This window comes from Pipistrellus hanaki (assembly GCF_964339955.1).
Source record: "Pipistrellus hanaki genome assembly, chromosome: 1".
Taxonomy (NCBI): domain Eukaryota; kingdom Metazoa; phylum Chordata; class Mammalia; order Chiroptera; family Vespertilionidae; genus Pipistrellus; species Pipistrellus hanaki.
This window is the reverse complement of record NC_140503.1, coordinates 56,571,559-56,589,515: the sequence shown is the minus strand read 5'-3', so window position 1 is coordinate 56,589,515 and position 17,957 is coordinate 56,571,559. Positions and strand designations below refer to the sequence as shown.

The window sequence follows — 17,957 nt, the reverse complement described above, 5'->3', positions numbered from 1 at the left end:
GGCAAGAAGAAAAAGTAGAAAAAGATTCATACCAGGTCTGTACAATATGGCTAATTCAAGTTTTAAGAGTGACTTTAGTACTTGGACATAGAAAAGGTTTTGCTTACTGGAGACTAAAGTCTAACACATATTTTTAAACCAGGAAACCTTAAATTCCAGGACTCCCAAAAAAATGGTATTAAGCTTCTTCAACCTTATTAAATAACCCTAACGTGTAAATTAGGATACAAATTGCTTGAACTGCTTCAATTGCTTGTTCAAAAGTGACTGTGCCCATTCCTCTGCTCTTGCCATCTTTGTCTTCTTTAATATCTGCCCGCTTTACAGTTCCAGCTATGCTGAACACTTCCTTTAGCTTCTTCCAACCAACTTTGAAGTCAAGCTTAATATAAAATCATATAAAGTTACGTACCTAATAAACCCCTCCCCATTTATAAATAATAAATATTTTCTAAACTCTCAAAACTATAAAGAACTATAATTCTTCTTAAACAGTATGTCAACAATATTCAAATAAAAAGATCTTCAGTTGTTTAAAATTAGGTAAGCTACATCTATGTTGTTCCTTCGCCTTAATTTTTTTAAATTCCAAAAATAGTCTCTCACCTACTCAATCCTGTTTTGTACATGTGAAATTTGCACACCTATTTTTACTGAAAGAAATTCGGATTTTGGAAAGTATTGTCGATCACTGACTTTCAAAAGCTTAGAACAAATGACAAACCAACTACAACATGCACATTCACAGACATCAAATATTAAAGCTAAAGAAATCCATTTACCAATAAAAACAAAAGTCACATAAAAATAAAAGAATTGCTAAGTGTTTATATTTTCCAAGAACTGCTAAATGTTTATCAATTCCACAGTTCTCTTTTTTTAAAATTCTAAACACTTGTATATATACTCTCTCTCTCTCTCTCTCTCTCTCTCTATATATATATATATATATATATAATTTAATTTAATTAGGTTTCAGCTTATAATAATTATGTTTGGCTTACTTCAGTTAAAAATAAACTGTTCTATAAAGCTATAACCCATTCATCTAAATAAATAATCTCATAATTAGAACTATATCTGAATGGTAAAATTTTAGACTAAAGCTTCAACTTACATTAGCAACAAAAATTGTGGAACCAAGTCTACCAGCCTGCAAATTACTGATAACCTCAGGAGGAATGTTTGGATTATTCAGAATGGAAGGTGGTAAATTCATCAACCCCGATCCCATATCGGGTACATGTCCTCCTGGAAATGATCCTCCTGTTCGTTGCAATGCCCTACGAGCATTTTCTCCATCAGGATCCTATAACACACATTGAATGTTAAGTACCACTAGATACATCAGAAACTCTACACAATTAAAACAACAACTTCAAATTCTACAGTAGCTATCCCATCTGGGTTAAATTACTGGCCCTCTTAAAGAGTAAGCTTTTTTCTTATCCAGAAAATTCAGTCCCATAAAAACCTGTAGACAGATAAAAGATTATAGTCTCCAGGAATATAAATTAAATACCTCTTTCCAATCACTAAAGTCACTTAAGAACTTGAAATTAGTTTAATTTCGCCCTTGTACTAGTGTAAAAATATAGGACACATACACATAACTCAAAGAAGAACAAAATACTTACTGTAATTCTTTTCTTTCCCAAATGCAATAATAGAGAATTGTTACCACTGGATGACCAATGCAAAGACAAACTGAGACTAATTCAAAGCTTTACAGAGCAGAGTGTTATAAAACCCAGGAATATTGGGACAGAGAGGAATTATGATAATGTGCAAATTTCACTCCTGAACAAGCAAACTGTAATTATCCACCTTCCAACCTCTTTCCCTCCTCAACATGATTATGATGTAAGGCGGGGGAAAGGGGATAAAGAACGGCTAAGTGTCTCAATGAAGAATGATAGTGAGCAATGATATTTTTACTTAATTAACTTTATAGGAGAAATATTCTACCTTTAAATCAAAGAAGTTAAACATACTTCTCACTCATCTCACTAGATGAAAAGCAAAAAATAAAAAAAAAAGCACCTAAACACAATAATAGGCTATTTCATCTGCAATACCAAATGATTATGATATATGTAAGCATCAACTCTACTCTGCTGGCCTGTCTGGGAATACTAAAAGAAAGTTTGGTGACTTTAAAACATTCTCTAGGTAATAAATTCTCTAGGGAGGCTTGGAGAATAGAAGGTGAAAAAATGAATGCAAGAATAAATGTATTCTGGCTTCCAATATTTGTTTCATCATGAAGAATTAAAAGAAATACAGAAGTAAAGAAATAAGTGTTTTTAGAGAATGCTATAAAATAATAAATGTTTCAGGTCTAAGGTTTCAAAATCTTACACAAACACAAAATTTAAGATTTTGGTTACCTATGAAGGAGAACACAGTAGACTAAATGTTTCATGAACTAAGATAGGTTGTTTGTCCTTAACATTAATAAAGTATATTACTAGGTTTTGATTTGTCTTTTATATACATAACATATATAAACATATATACATATATAAAACACATATACAATACAATTTATATAACACAAATTATATATAACATAGTTTTTATTCCTCCTTTTCCTTTGGATGTCAACATGCTAGTTATTGTTTGCTATTGCCAAAAAAAAAAAAAAAAGCCAATAGTTAGTTTATAACTGTTACAAACCCCCAGTGAATTACATGAAGTAAAATTCTATAAATGAATCCTAGAAATAAACTTTTCCTTAGACTCTCACTAGTAGTTCTCAGCACTGACATAACACCCGTTGGAAAATCAGTTATTCCCAGAAACAGGACCTTTAGCGATATTAATCCAAAAAGTTAACTGAATAAAGAACATCTCATCATTTAATTAGGCCAAACTATACCATTTATTCCTCTTAGAAAGGTTTAAAATAAAAGTATGCTTTATTGGCATAGATCACATAATTATATTTTATGGTCTCTGAAATATTATTGAGGATCTACAATTTGCTAAAACTTAAAAGAAGACAAACTATATGGACCTGGCCTTTAGTATCCAATAAACTTTGTTTCCAATTAAAAAGAAAAACACTAAGAATCTAGAATACTTGTCTTTGAAGAACAAAAAACACCATAAAACAGTAAATCATAATTCTCAAAATAATAATGACCCAAAGAGAGGTTATTCTACAAATGTCACCCTTATGGGAAATTATTTAGGATATCAACACATTTCTGGAACACTGGTCCTGGCTTACACATAAAAAAAACTAAATAAATGGTTGACACAGACCATAACAGTCTAAACTCTCTCTACCATTCTCCACTTCCCAACCAGAGAGAAAAAATTAACCCAGGTTCAAACTGGATTAGAGGAATTCAGAGGCTAACTTCAATAAAGGGATTTGGGATATTTGTATATGTTGGTAGCATGTCCTTTCATTTTAAGCTATAGCAGGCACTAATTATCCATAGTTTTGCTTTTCTTGGCTTTAGTTACCCACAGTCAGCATAATCAGAAAATATTAAATGAAAAATTCAGAAATAGACAATTCATATGTTTTAAATGGTATGCTATCCTGAGTAGTAAGATAAAATCTTGTGCTGTCTCACACTATCCTGCCTAGGACACGAATCCGACTGTTGTCCAGCATCTTCCACACTATACACACTACCCCCACCCTTTAGTCTCTTAAATGCCACCTCAGTTATCAGATCAACTATCATGCTATCACAGAATTTGTGTTCAAGTGACCCTTATCCTAATATATAAAAAGCCAGGGGCCATCATGCCTGAAACAATGGGACAGATGACCGAACACAGGCTGTGTGGGGCAACCGGGCCAGCAGGGGGGTTAGCGAGGGATGACAAATGACTGAATAGCAGGCTGCATGGCGACCAGGCTAAAGAGGAGGAGGCGGGCGCCATTGGGAGTGACCTGGCTGGTAGAGGGCAATGTGGGGCAACCAGGCTGGCAGAGAATGGTAGTTTGGGGTGAGCAGGCCAGCAGGGGGGTGGGCAGTAAGGGTGACAAGGCTGGTGTTGGGGGAGGGGGGGCAGGTAGGGATGACTAGGCTAGCGGGGGGAGAGGGGAGAGTTGGGGGCGAGCAGGCCAGCCTAAACTGGCAGTCGGACATCCTGAGGGGTCCTATATTGGAGAGAGTGCAGACTGGGCTGAGGGGGGACCCCGCCCCCCCCCGCCCCCCCCCCCCGGCACAAATTTCATGCACCGGGCCTCTAGTTTTACTTAATAATGGTCCTAAAATGCAAGAGTAGTGACACTGGCAATTCAAATATGCCAAAGGGAAGTTGCAGAGCTTCCTTTAAGTGAAAAGGTATGTATGGATAAAAAAAATTTTTTTAAAGAGTATATATAGGGTTCAGTACTATCCGTGGTTTCAGATATCCACCAGGGGTCTTGGAATGTATCCCTTTATTGACAAGGAAGAATGGAACTACTGCATTATCAACATATACTCAGAAATAAGAGAAAATGACCAGTAACATCCCCACCTTGGACAGGAATAACAACATTAATTACTAGAGGTTCAGTGCACAAAATTCCTGCACAGGGGCAGGAGGGGGGGGGGGGTGTCCCTCAGCCAAGCTTGCACCCTCTCCAATCTGGGACCCTTCAAATGAGGGGTCAGTTGGACATCCCTCTCACAACCCAAGACTGCTAGCTCCCAAGTGCTTGCCTGCCTGCCTTCCTGATTTCCCCTAACTGCTTCTGCCTGCCAGCTTGATCTCCCCCTAACCACTCCCATGCCAGCCTGATTGATGTCTAACTGCTCCCCTGCCAGCCTGTTTGCCCCAAACTTCCCTCCTCTGCTGGCCTGGTCACTCCTAACCGCCCTCTGCTGCAGGGTTGATCACCTCCAACTGCCCTCCCTTGCAGGTCTGGTCCCTACCAACTGCCCTCCCCTGCTGGCCATCTTGTGTCCACATGGGGACAGGATCTTTGACCACATGGGGGCAGATATCTTGATCTTGTGTGTTGGCATGATGGTCAATCTTCATATTACTCTTTTATTAGACAGGATAGAAGGCTGGTGCACGGGTGGGGACCAGCTGGTTTGCCCTTAAGGGTGTCCCAGATCAGGGTGGGATTCTCTTGGGACGTGGAGTGGCCTGGGCGAGGGGCCTGTGGTTGTAGTAATTTGCAGGCCAGCCACGCCCCCTGGCAACCCAAGCAGAGGCCCTGGTATCTGGAATTTATTTACCTTCTACAATTGAAACTTTGTAGCCTGGAACAGAGCCAAGCCTCCTGCTTGCTCTATGGCCAGCAGCCATTTCTGTTTGGATTTGTTTACCTTCTATAATTGAAACTTTGTATCCTTGAGTGAAGGCCTGGGCCCGCCAGAGTGTGTGGAAAGCTTGGCTTCCTCAGTTGCCAGAAAAACCCATGCCTCCCTTCTGGTAGCCATCTTGGTAGGTTTTATTTGCATACTTGCTCTGATTGGCTGGTGGACATGACTGGTGGGTGTGGCTTGTGGGTGTAGTGGAGTGATGGGTAATTTGCATATTACTTTTATTAGGTAGGATTATTAAAGCTAATATTTATTATATAGTTACAATATTTTGAGCACTATACTAACATTATTAAATGTTGTGTGTGTTTGTGTGTGTGTGTGTGTGTGTGTGTGTATATATATATATATACACATATATATATATATATACATATATATACCTGATGCCTTATAACACTATTAATAGGTTTTAGTATTATTTCCATTTTAGAGATAGGAAATATATAGGTTTATCATGTATCTCATTTAATCCTCATAAAACCCCTATTAGGTAAATATTATCTCTACTACTATTGTAATTACTAAGGTTTAGTAGAGAATAAGTAACATGCCTGCTCACATAGCTAAAAGGTGATAGAGCTGGGACTCAAATCACTACTAGAGTAAATTAAAATTGTAACTGATAGTACTGCTCTATTACCAATGATTAACATCCGTAATACTGGAAACTCTTCATGGTCTCAAAGTTATATACTCTATCCTTTTTTAATACAGACTTTAGCAAAGATATTCTATATAATAAAGAGGTAATATGCAAATTGACCATCACCCCAACATATGGACACAGATGGCTGCCACAAGATGGCTGGCAGGGAGGGCAATTGGGGGCGATCAGGCCAGCAGGGAAGGCAGTTGGGAGGGACCAGGCCTGCAGGAGAGGGCAGTTGGGAGGGACTAGGCCTGAGGGCAGTTGGGGGCAACCAGGCCAGCACGGGAGAGCAGTTATGAGTGAACGGGCTGGCAGGGGAGGACAATAGGAAGGGGTAAGGCCTGTAGGGGAGGGCAGATGGGGGAGACCAGGCCTGCAGGGGAGGATAGTTAGGTTTGACCAGGCCAGCAGGGGAGGGCAGTTGGGGGCGACCAGGCTGGCAGGGGAGGGCAATTAGGGATAAGTAGGCCAGCAAGGTAGGGCAGTTGGGGGCAACCAGGCCGGCAGGGGAGGGCAGTTAGGGATAACAAGGCCTGCAGGGGAGGGCAATTGGGGGTGACCAGGCCAGCAGAGGACAGCAGTTAGGGGCAATTGGGCCAACAGGGGAGCAGTTAGGAGTCAATCAGGCTGGCAGGAGAGTGGTTAGGAGTTGATCAGTCTGGCAAGCAGAAGCAGTAAGAAGCAACCAGGCAGGCAGGCAGATGAGTGGTTGGGAGCCAGCAGACCTGGATTGTGAAAAGGATGTCAGACTGACCATTTAGGCCTGTGGGATCAGGCCTAACCGGGCAGTTTGACATCTCTCGAGGGGTCCCAGAATGGAGAGGGTGCAGGCTGGGCTGAGGGACACAGCACCCCCGTGCACAAATTTCACGCACCAGGCCTCTAGTGTATATATATAACTGGTCTGGTCTGTGATCAAACTATTCAGATAAGATTAACAATGTGAACTAAATGAAGATAAGAAAATGACTGCTATTCAAGCTACTTATTTTTAAGGTCAATTATACTTAACAATAAATAGTTTTTTAATATACGTTCTGATCATTCTTTTATCAATTTATTAATATTCCAACAATTCCACACAAAGGGAATATCTCCATTTTAGGGAGTTCCACGTTCCAGTTATAAATTTCACTAACAGACATAACTTCAAAAAAATTTTAATCTGATATAATTTCATATTAATTTTATTAAAAGTTAATATCAATTTTATTCAAATTCATAAGGTGTTTATTAAGGCATTATTAAGCAAACTCGATTACCAACTATAAGAATCCTAATATATACAAACCCTGGATCTATCACATCCACAATGACCAGAGGCTTGACTGTTCATTAGGCTGTGCACACAGCAGGTCAGCAGGCTGAACTGCTGGCCTTTCATTTCAGAGAGAGGGGCATGGCTGATCAGCAGTGGCAGTAGCTGCTGGTGAGGCCAGGAAAGAGATGCAAGACCCTGCTTCTCTCTCCCTCGTCAGCACCCAAGCCTCTCTCTCTCTCTCCCCCCCAGAGGTCAGCAGTTCAGCTGCTCGCCAGCAGCCTGGGGTGGCTGCTGAACAGCCCTACCTCTATGATCAGGCCCCGTGATAGTCCTGGAGATGATGACTGGCATAGAAATCAACCAATCAGAACCAAATCTGGGTGGATTGCAAGAAGCCAATGGCTGCCTAGGAGGTGGAGCTTTTGATGCTGACTGGCATACAAACCGACCAATGAGAACCAAATCTGAGTGAATTATGAGAAGCCAATGGCTACCTAGGAGGTGGGATTTTTGACGCTGACTGGCATAGAAACTGACCAATCAAAACCTAATCTGGGTGAACTGCAAAGGCAGAGCCTAAGGTAGGGGCTGAGGAAGGGTTTTAAGGGAAACAGCTATTTTGTGTAAGGTGTAAGAAAATGATTGTATTTAATGACTGGTTTGGCAATATAATGCATATGGCTATTAGTCCAGATATAGGATTATGTGTTTTTGTCTGCCAAGAGCATTTTCTCCTGCTGAAAAAGGCTCTTCCCCTCGTCCATTTAAGCAATCCTATCCTATATAATCTATCTATACTAGTAAAAGGGTAATATGCTAATTAGACCAGGTTGACCGGCCATCTTCCAGATGTCTGACTTTGACTTCCTTCTGGACAAAGCCATGACAGTGGGGACCGAGGCAGAGGCCATTAGGGGCGATCAGGTTGGCAGGGGAGGGTAGTTAGGGGTGATCAGGAAAGCAGGCAGAGGCAGTTAGGGGTGATCAGACAGGCAGAGGGGCAAGGTAGGGGCAATCAGGCCAGCAGGCAGAGGGATTAGGGGAGATCAGGCAATCAGGCAGAAGGGTTAGGGGTGATCAGGGAAGCAGGCAGGTAGGCAAGTAGTCAGGAGCCAGTCATTCCAGATTGCAAGAGGGATGTCCCAGATTGGAGAGGGTGCAGGCCATGCTGAGGAACCCCCTCCATGCACAAATTTTATGCACTAGGCCTCTAGTATCGACTATATTTTTCAAGTTAAGCAACACAATCTAAAAATTGAAAATGTATACATCAATAAAATCGTGTCATCATTAAAATTTTTTTAAAGAATAGTTTATTGATTCTTAGAAAAAGGAGAGAAACATCAATATGAAAGTGCAACATCAATCAACTGCTTCTTGCATACCCTCTACCAGGGGAATGAAGCCCATAACCGGAGCATGTGCCCATGACTGAGAACTGGCTACCTCCTGGTGCACAGGGCAATGCCCAACCGAGCCACATTGGCCATAGTTTGGGTCCTGAAATTTATTTAAATAATGTACCTCTGCTTATAATAATTTGAAACAAATCATATATATAGGATAACTGCTTGAAGTCAAATAGAAAATCATGTATAAGCAAAATTATCACCAATAAATAATGCTTTAATGAACATCTATGCTAAAACAAAACAAAGAAAATGTACTCAGACAAAAATCCAAAGGAAATATGTCCTTATATTCAAATGTTTAAATTATTCCAAATATAAGAACTCTTACCTCTTTAATATTCAGGGGTCTTCCGCTAAGATCATATTTGTTCATGGTTTCTAGTGCTTTCTTTACAAATTCTTCATCTTTAAATTCAACCACACTTAATTGAGAAAAAATTGGGAGGAAATTTTTATGTACTAAGGTTATTTTTTTTTTTTTTACAATCAGAAGTTTAAATTTGACTTAAGATACTTAAAAAAAAAAATTCTTACCCACAACCCTATATCCAGGAAGATTTGTCAATATATGCAAAAGAGAAAAAGGTTTTATCAGTAGACGAAGTTAATGGTAGAGTCTAACATGTAAGTCATTAAAAGCAATCAGTTAATAGTCACTTTTTTCTTTTATACCTCCAGAACATAAAAGGCAGTGACCACAATGTTTCTATAATTTTAAATATATCTATTTAAGATAGTAGGATCTAGCATAATAAGCTTAGAATACATTTTAGATGACCCTTCTTTATGTTTAAACTAATATAATGTAATTGCACTAATTCAATCAAAAGTAATTTAAACAAATAACTGAAAACTCCAATATACCTGTCCTTCCCATAGTTAGAAATAGTTTAAAGCTATTTTGCACACAAATAGTTTTAAATGTATATTTTTCAATTTTATAAAAAAAAATCAAAATAGGAAATATTAATCTCACTTTTAACAAAGTTCTCAAACTGGCTGCATACAACTTAACAGCATCCAGTCCCAAGAAGGAGAAAAAAAAAAAAAAATCACCTATGTTAAAGAAACAAATTTGTAGTATCATTTTTAAAAATAATTCCTTGTCATTATTACTGTTCAAAGTGACAATGGATGTAATGACCAAGTTTTTGTTTTGTGCATCCAATTGTTTTTTGCTAATAAAATTAAATACTGTTAAGAACTTTCCATTTTTCAGCATATTCTTTTCTTGCTGCTAAAAATCAAAATTGACTATCACCCAACCCCTTCTATGTCAATTTAAATCATCAATGTCATCAATATCAATTGGTCAGAGCACTGCCTCTTATGTAGTCCTGTAGGCTACAAATTAGGTTTTTTCAATATAAATTCCAAATATACATTCTGAATCAGCACCTTTAAGTTACAGGCCTCTCATAGGACTTTAAGGAAATATCAATTCAGTGACTTTTGAAATATCCTTGAAGACAACAAAACACAACAAAAAAAAATCCTATATTAAAATCTATTGTCTAAGAAGAAGCATTACCTTAGAGCATTAAAAAAGTGAATGCCCTTTATGAGCATTTATAAAACCCATCCCTTCCAGGCTGCTAGCTTGATTTGTATAAGTGTCAGACTTGCTAGTATAAAGCCTCAAATCTTGCTTAATAAAGTAAAACAAAATGAAACTTAAGTTTCCAAAAAAACTGGTACAGTATGATACAGAAAGTAAACTGCCGAGGCACTTGTAAACCTTGAGCAGGTTACTGCCCACGCACTTACCCTGGATTTTCCTTCCGCATCCTTAAAGAGCTCCACGTATGTAACCTCACCAACTACATAGACACACAAAAGGAAGATACCAAGAGACAAAGCATTTAAACACCGTGTCTGCTTTACTGCACCCTGTGCACAGCTCTACAGAAAGCACCTCTTATTCACCAACAATCAAAACCAGACCAGCATACCTCCTGTCAATGGCTCTGTAAATTTAACTGATTTTCAGAAATGTACATCATCCACATTCTCTAAAAAAGCTAACAACCATATTAACCTAATTCATACTACAGATCATATTTTGGCCAGCATGATATAGTTGGTGAACAAATGCACATATACATACAAATGGTCCCTTCGCCTATCATATTAAAACATCAACATTAGCACTTTTCAAATAACTTTAGTCGCCTACACACAACAGCTGTTTTAAGGTGACTTCCTACCTGAATGTCTTCAATCATGTTTGCCATCAAACTAAATTTACAAGTCATGCTTCACAGCAAGCCACACACTTTCTAAATAAAGTCAATGAATAAAACCAATCAAATAGTTGTCACCTTACAACAGATACACCAATGCAATTTTTTTTTTAGTTTATTAGAGGAGATCAGCCTCAAAGCCAAGTACATAGTTTGCAGGACTGTTGAAACTCGATTTTTCAAGAGATAACAAAACTAACTTTTACAAGATCAATTATTAAAATTATTTTCCCCAAAAACCAACCATGTATAGAAAATGTAGGTTTTCAGGTTATTCTGAAAACAAAACTGTAACAGCAATAACACAATTTTTAAATTGAACTGCAGAGACAGCATCATCGCATTCATGACAATGCAAACAAAATGAATTCCACAGCCAGATTCCAGACTCCACCAAGATAATAACAAAGCAGCTTTTGGGAAAAAATTATCAGACCTTATTATTCATACTTTAACAGCTAAATGTATTACTTAACTAATGCAATAGCCCTTTAAAAATCTATAAAAACTTCAACTAAACAAAGCAATCACTTTAACAAAGTTCTTGGTGGCATGCATATGCTGGCTAGCTACTATCCTGCTAAAATAACAAAAAGGAAAAAACTTTATTTATCCATACTACCTTGTAATGAAACTGTGTCAAGTGAAAGAAGAGGAAATGATTAATTCATGTGTCAAGAAATAAACAAAAATCAATTATTTGAGTCTGTGTGGCTCAGAGGTATAAAAAAAAAGTTTGCTTAGTTCCCTCCCCCTTCAATGTGATTATTCAACAGTGAGTTTATCATAGATGTTTACCTTTTTCTCTCATGAGATCTTTAATAGCTTGCCATTTCATGTCATATGGGATGTTGCTAATGAAAACTCTGTTACGATTTGGACCCTTCTTCTCTCCAGTGCCTGAATTCTTGTCTTTTGAATAAGGATGAAATCTATGGGCCTTCTTATTTCCTGTAGACTTTTCCTTTAATTCAGATTTCTCTTCTTTCACTGATTCATCATTCTCCCTATGAATTAAAAACAAAACAAAATGGAAGTCTATATTAAACATTCGATATTTATCACTTCACTTCACAATACTATCCACAAGTTAGATCTCAGCAAAGCAGCTGGAAAATCAGATTGCTGGCTTTGAAATTACCCAATGCCATCTCTCAAAGCAAGGATTTGGGCATATTACCAAAATTCTCATTTCACAATCCTTTTTCCCCCCTATATTATATAGCTGCAGAATCAAAAAAATCACCCAGCTTTTCTCATCATAATGCATAATAAAATGTCATTAGAACTTAAGAGGGGGAAATGCCTGATTTTATTCCTACAGTATGTAAAACTGTCACCTTTAATGGAGAATTAACTTTCTGGGCCTTATTCAGAAATCTAAAAAATTATTTTACAAAATGATTCCTTAAAATTTTCATCTCTTAAAGGTTAACAGTTTCTTCCCAGACCTTTTCTCCTCCATTGATGAAAAATAGTTAAAAAAAAAAAAATAGGTATAACTACATATCTATATATGTACATACTCCCATAACTCAAATTTTTTTGTATTTTCAGTTTAATCAACATAGAAAACTGATGTTATCCTAATATTTTCATGCTCAAAATTTTCTGTGTTTTAACCTATAAACTAGAATTGGGCACATTATAGAATCATGTCATTTTTATTAGTATTATCTGTAATAGAGAGATGAAGTAGAGGGAGCAGTACTTAAATACACCACCAACCAGAATTCTATAAAACTACCTTTTTAAAAAATATATATATATATATTTTGCCAAAACCGGTTTGGCTCAGTGGATAGAGCGTCGGCCTGTGGACTGAAGGGTCCCGGGTTCGATTCCAGTCAAGGGCATGTACATTGGTTACAGGCACATCCCTGGTGGGGGTGTGCAGGAGGCTAGCTTTCTATCCCTCTCCCTTCCTCTCTGTAAAAAAAAATCAATAAAATATATATTAAAAATATATATTTTTTTATTGATTTTTTTTTTTTTTTTTTTTTTTTTTTACAGAGAGGAAGGGAGAGAGATAGAGAGTTAGAAACATTGATGAGAGAGAAACATCGATTCAGCTGCATTTTGCACACTCCCCATTGGGGATGTGCCAGCAACCAAGGTACATGCCCTTGACTGGAATCGAACCTGGGACCTTTCAGTCCACATGCCGACACTCCATCCACTGAGCCAAACCAGCCAGGGCAAAACTACCTTTTAATGAGGCCCTAACTGAAAAGTTATTTAATTTATAAAACTATAATCAGTTTTATATGTGATGCTATCCATTAACCATTTTTGGATGTAAGTATACACTTAAAATAAATCCTATAGATAAAAACTTAAATATATATTTTTGAAAAGCAATTTACTTTTTTTTACAGAAATAACAAATTTATTTTAAATCACTAATTACACTAGTGAATTTAAAATTAACTAAAACTTTGATTTTAAAGCTATTTTTCATAAACATCTATAAAAAGCCAGCAAATGGAACACCTGAATGACTGAATGACTGGTCTCTGATACCCATTGCAGGCAGCAAACTGGCCCAATTGGGGGTGGGGCCAGCCAACCAACCTCCCATAGCCCTTCCCCAGGCAGCTGATCCCTGATCAGCCTCCCCCACCCATATCCCCTCCCCACAGCCAGCCCTGCCCCCAATCAGCCCACTCCCCTCCCCCCAATCTTGGGCAGGACCCACCAGCCAATTGTCTGTAGCCCCTCCTCCCAGCTGGCCCAGCCCTGATCCTCCCCAATTTGGGCTGGGCGACTGGACCCACCTGTGCATGAATTTATGTATGACTGGGTGACTGGACCCCAACCATGCATGAGTTTTTGCCCTGGGCCTCTAGTATATTAATAAAAATCTCTGGGAATGGCATCCAAGAATCTACATTTTTTTAAACTTTCTGGATAATCTGATAACCAATCAGGTTTCATAATCCAGGGTCTAAATTATCTTCTAAGCCAAGCAATTGTGGAAACATACATTGCAGTGCTTCACACACACTAGAATCTTATTCCATGATATATAGAACTTTTCACACACTTTTCTGAGCAAGAAAAAACACAGCCATACATATGATTTATAAAACTCTACAAAAACAAAAACTGTGTTGTTATCAGCAGCATCTAGCATTGGTGACTGCATATAACATATGCTCAATAAATGTTAATTCTTAAATGAGTGAACAGTCAAATGGTAGTTAGCTCTTAATTTTAGTAGAAAAACTGCTAAAATTAAGAAACATTAGGACCACATTTGCTTTGCCACTTTTTCAGACCTTGAAAGGGACACCTTCACTATCAAACATCTTCCCTCATCAGAAATGGCACAGCTTGGAAAGGATCATCTCACCTGTCCAACTCTAGCAAACTACCAAAAATGGCAGCTGCTCCTCTATATGCATAATTAAGACTGCCTATGGAAGGCAGATTAGTTTTGAGCCAAAGGTATGATCTGATGAAGAAATGAAGCTACAATTACTCCTTTTCTGAACTCTTTCTATGTCCTAAATACATTATGGAAGACATAGTAAAAATATATGTAAAATCTCTTAGGAAAACAATGCTATATAATATCAAAATACTGGCACTATATCCAGAAATTCATATAATAATTCCCAAACTATTCCTTTAGACCAGTGGTCCTCAACCTTTCAAATGCCACTACCCTTTAATACTGTTCATCATGTTGTGGTGACCCCCAGCCATAAAATTATTTTCATTGCTACTTCATAACTGTAATTTTGCTACTGTTATGAATCATAATGTAAATATCTGTGTTTTCCAATGGTCTACAGCAGTGGTTCTCAATCTGTGGGTCTCTACCAACACTATTTATCCCCCTTTACCTAACTCTTCTACCTCCTCCCAACCCTTCTCGCTCTGGTCATCACCATACTGTTGTACAGACTATGACTATTTTAAGTTACAAAAATGTTATCTACTCTTACGATTGAATTATTCCTACCCAAATGATAGCAGAATTTTTTAAAGAAATCAATAATGAACATCAAACAAGAAAATGTTTCAATATTTTTAAAACATAAAGCTATAGCATGAGATCCAAAGTTAAGCCCAGTTCCTTTCTTTACTCATAATATGATTTTAAAAAATACTATTCTACTTCAACTATTTCACCCTTCTCCAACGCTTAATATTTTACACTAGTACCCTAATATAATTCTCAATTTCCACATACTTACTCAACCTTAAATAATGAGGAGTTACAACAATACTATTTTTCCTCCTGATATTCACTTAAGAGAGGTAGAATACTATTTGGCGCACACACACACACTCACAAAAGACGACTACACCTAGGAAAACATCTTTAATTTCTTGACAAAAGTTGTGAACATGCCCACTAAGTCCTCTGTATATGAGTTTCATGATCATAAAAGTTCACTTCTACATTTCTTAAATAAGTACTTACTGGGTCTTTTTAATCATAATACCTTGGGGATAAAAGATGAGTAAGACATAGTGGTCTCCATCCTGTGTCTATGGATTAACCTCAGCAAAAGTCATTTCAATCTTGATAACAAGAGGCACTGTGTTTAATTCTAAGCAATATATATTTTAAGATAATATTTGGTAATTTTTATCATCTCTATGAATTCTTATCATTAAAAATATATGGGAAATCAATTCAAGTTTATGCATTGAGTGTTACTACTCCTGTTGGTTCGTAGGGTCCAAAAAATGGTTGTTAGATTGCTAGTTTTTCAGTGTGAGTAGGTCACCCATGCTGGACCATTATATATTTTTATGGAATAGAGTAGATGGTACCAGAAACCCCAGAAAGTAAACTGACCTCTTCACTCAACTTCTTGGAAAAGATAGCAGAGGAATGAATAACAAGCAATATGAAAAGGATCTGCACTCGGACTTACTAGTAACATTCCTTCACCTCGCATTTTCTTTTTCCAATTAGAAGTTAAAGAGATTCTTTTTCCACCTCTCTCCTCTCCTGTCTAACTAAACCACAGTGAGACTTTAAAAGGGATTAGAGACTGTTGGATCTGATGGAAGTGTCGATACCAGCTTTACCTGTTGTGGAAACATATACACTGAAGGGCTCCACACACATTGGAATCTTGTTCCATGATATATAAAACTTTTCATATCCAAGTAAAGTAGGACTACTCTCTGTCATCCAAGGCTACCCTTTTTGTTCAAGAGAAAAGGGTGGCAAGACCCATGTTTAGATATTTTTAGAAAAGCACGTTTTAAGTGTATCATTTCACTGGTTTTCATTCATATTTATGATGCCAAAGCCCTGAAAGCCCCACATATTGGTAAGCATGCAAGGAGGAGCTTCAGTCACTTTTGGTTCCTCAGTCACTGAGGTGCACCACATTCCTTCGCTTATACCTTCACCTCCTTTCTGGCTAGAGGTACTGCCTTATCCTACTCAAGCCAAACTGAGAGCAAGAGTGATCCTAACCAACCTTATGTGCAAACCACCCTCAAACAGACTGATCCCGATTAACTACACTGGTTCCAACACTCTTATACAAAACGGAAGAAAGAGCATGCCCCTGGCCTACTGTAGTGTGAGCACAGGCTCACTGCCTTCTACTCCGAACAATCACTGAGAAAGGGGAAAAATAACACATACTTTCAACTTCAGGTTTAAAGAGCTGGGCATACACAAACCAATGCCTGACTTCACAGACCCTCTGGTAACAAGAACAAAGGGGGGTGGTGATCACACTTCCTTAGAGTCACCACAAATCATGATGTGTTCCCATCAGCTCCCTTCTTTATAGGCTCTAGTGACAGGTGCGACCTTCAAAGTAATGGATTTCCCCCAATTAAGGAAATATCGCTGTACCATTTTACCAAAGGATGAGCCTGCCATCACACACAGTTAAAAAAAAAAAAAAAAAAAAAAAAAGCCTGCAGGGGTGGACACACATTTGAGGAGCGGGAAGGGCGAGCAAAGGCACATGTTTCTCCCCCTTTGTAAAGCACCTCTTCCAATTCTAGGGGAACACAATGGATCTGGTCAACTTCCTCTGGGTACCTAGCTCTCCGTGCAGAAATGAGCCTTTCCTTTGAAAACACAACGGGACCGCTGAATGCACAAAGCTCGGCAGCACGAGGCCGGAGGCCGGGCGATCCCCGGGAGGAAATGTCGATGATGTCATCCCTAGTTACTGCCTAGTGATGGGCACCCGCCGCCGGCCTCCCGGAGCCGGACACTCCCCGGGAGCCGCGGCGGCCGCAGGGCTCCGCTCCCGGGCCCCCGGCCGGAGGAGGGCACAGGGGGGAGCCGGGCCCTCCGGCTGCCGGCGGGCCGGGCCCCGCACCCCGCACCCCGCGCCGGGCCGGGCCGCCGAGGAGGGCGGGAGGCCGGCCGGCCGGCCGGCGGGGCCTGGGAGCGGCCCGGCTGCACCTGCTCCTCCGGGCCGCTCCCCGGAGACCCAGCCCGGCCCCGGCCCCGGGAAACGGCCCCGGCCTCGACCTGCGCCCCCGCCCCGTCCCGTCCCCGGAGGAAAAGACAATACATTTTCACGCCGTTGGCGCCGCTGCCGCCGCTGCCGAGCTGAGGCTGCTTCTCCGTCTCCGGCGGCGGCTCCCGCCGCGGCTCCGCGGGCGGCTCCGCGGGCGGCTGCTGCCGCGGGCTGTCGTGGCCGGCGGCGCCGGGCCCCTCGGCCTTGTCCGCGTCCGCCATCCCGCCGCCGCTGCTCCGCCGCCGCTGCGAGGCTCCGAGCGCGACAATGGCGGCGGCCGGGGGCGCGGTAACGGATCCCGATTTGAAAAGGCCCCGAGCGCCCAGTGGCCCGGATCTCGCGAGAACCAGCCGGGGCCCGGCGGTGGGGAGGCTGAGCGGGGTGGGGGGTGGGAGTGCGGTGGGGGAAGGGCAGGGTTGCAGCGGCCGGTGGGGGGAAGGGCGGGGATGCGGAGGCCGCCCCGCTCATGGCGGGAGGGAGGGCGGGGCTGACCAGGGCCCCCCGTGGGGTCAGGCTCTGCCCCCCTCGCCAGCCTGTCGCTCGCTCGCTGGGCACCCCGTGGTGGGGGTCTTTGCTCCCTGGGAGGCTCAGGGTGTTAGAAACCTCCGGGGCTCTGCTCCATGCAGACTATTCATTTCAG

The 17,957-nt window shown here is 40.2% G+C and overlaps 1 protein-coding gene across 6 annotated transcripts in view; it reads right to left on the bottom strand.

Annotated features, from left to right (window-relative positions):
- The window catches only part of MYEF2 (myelin expression factor 2), a 39,171-nt gene extending 21,465 nt beyond the window's left edge, over window positions 1–17,706 (bottom strand). For 3 of the 6 annotated variants that reach the window (XM_084888962.1, XM_084888964.1, XM_084888965.1), the window contains exons 1-6: window positions 17,372–17,706; window positions 11,655–11,863; window positions 10,373–10,433; window positions 8,942–9,035; window positions 1,118–1,309; window positions 229–382 (exon numbers count right to left, since the gene is read on the bottom strand). In XM_084888962.1, the coding sequence (XP_084745088.1) occupies window positions 229–382; window positions 1,118–1,309; window positions 8,942–9,035; window positions 10,373–10,433; window positions 11,655–11,863; window positions 17,372–17,538 (877 nt within the window). In that variant the 5' untranslated portion in view covers window positions 17,539–17,706. The remainder of the gene's footprint in view (window positions 1–228; window positions 383–1,117; window positions 1,310–8,941; window positions 9,036–10,372; window positions 10,434–11,654; window positions 11,864–17,371) is intronic. The other 3 variants (XM_084888960.1, XM_084888961.1, XM_084888963.1) reach the window with 1 other exon arrangement.
- Window positions 17,707–17,957: the final 251 nt, after the last annotated feature.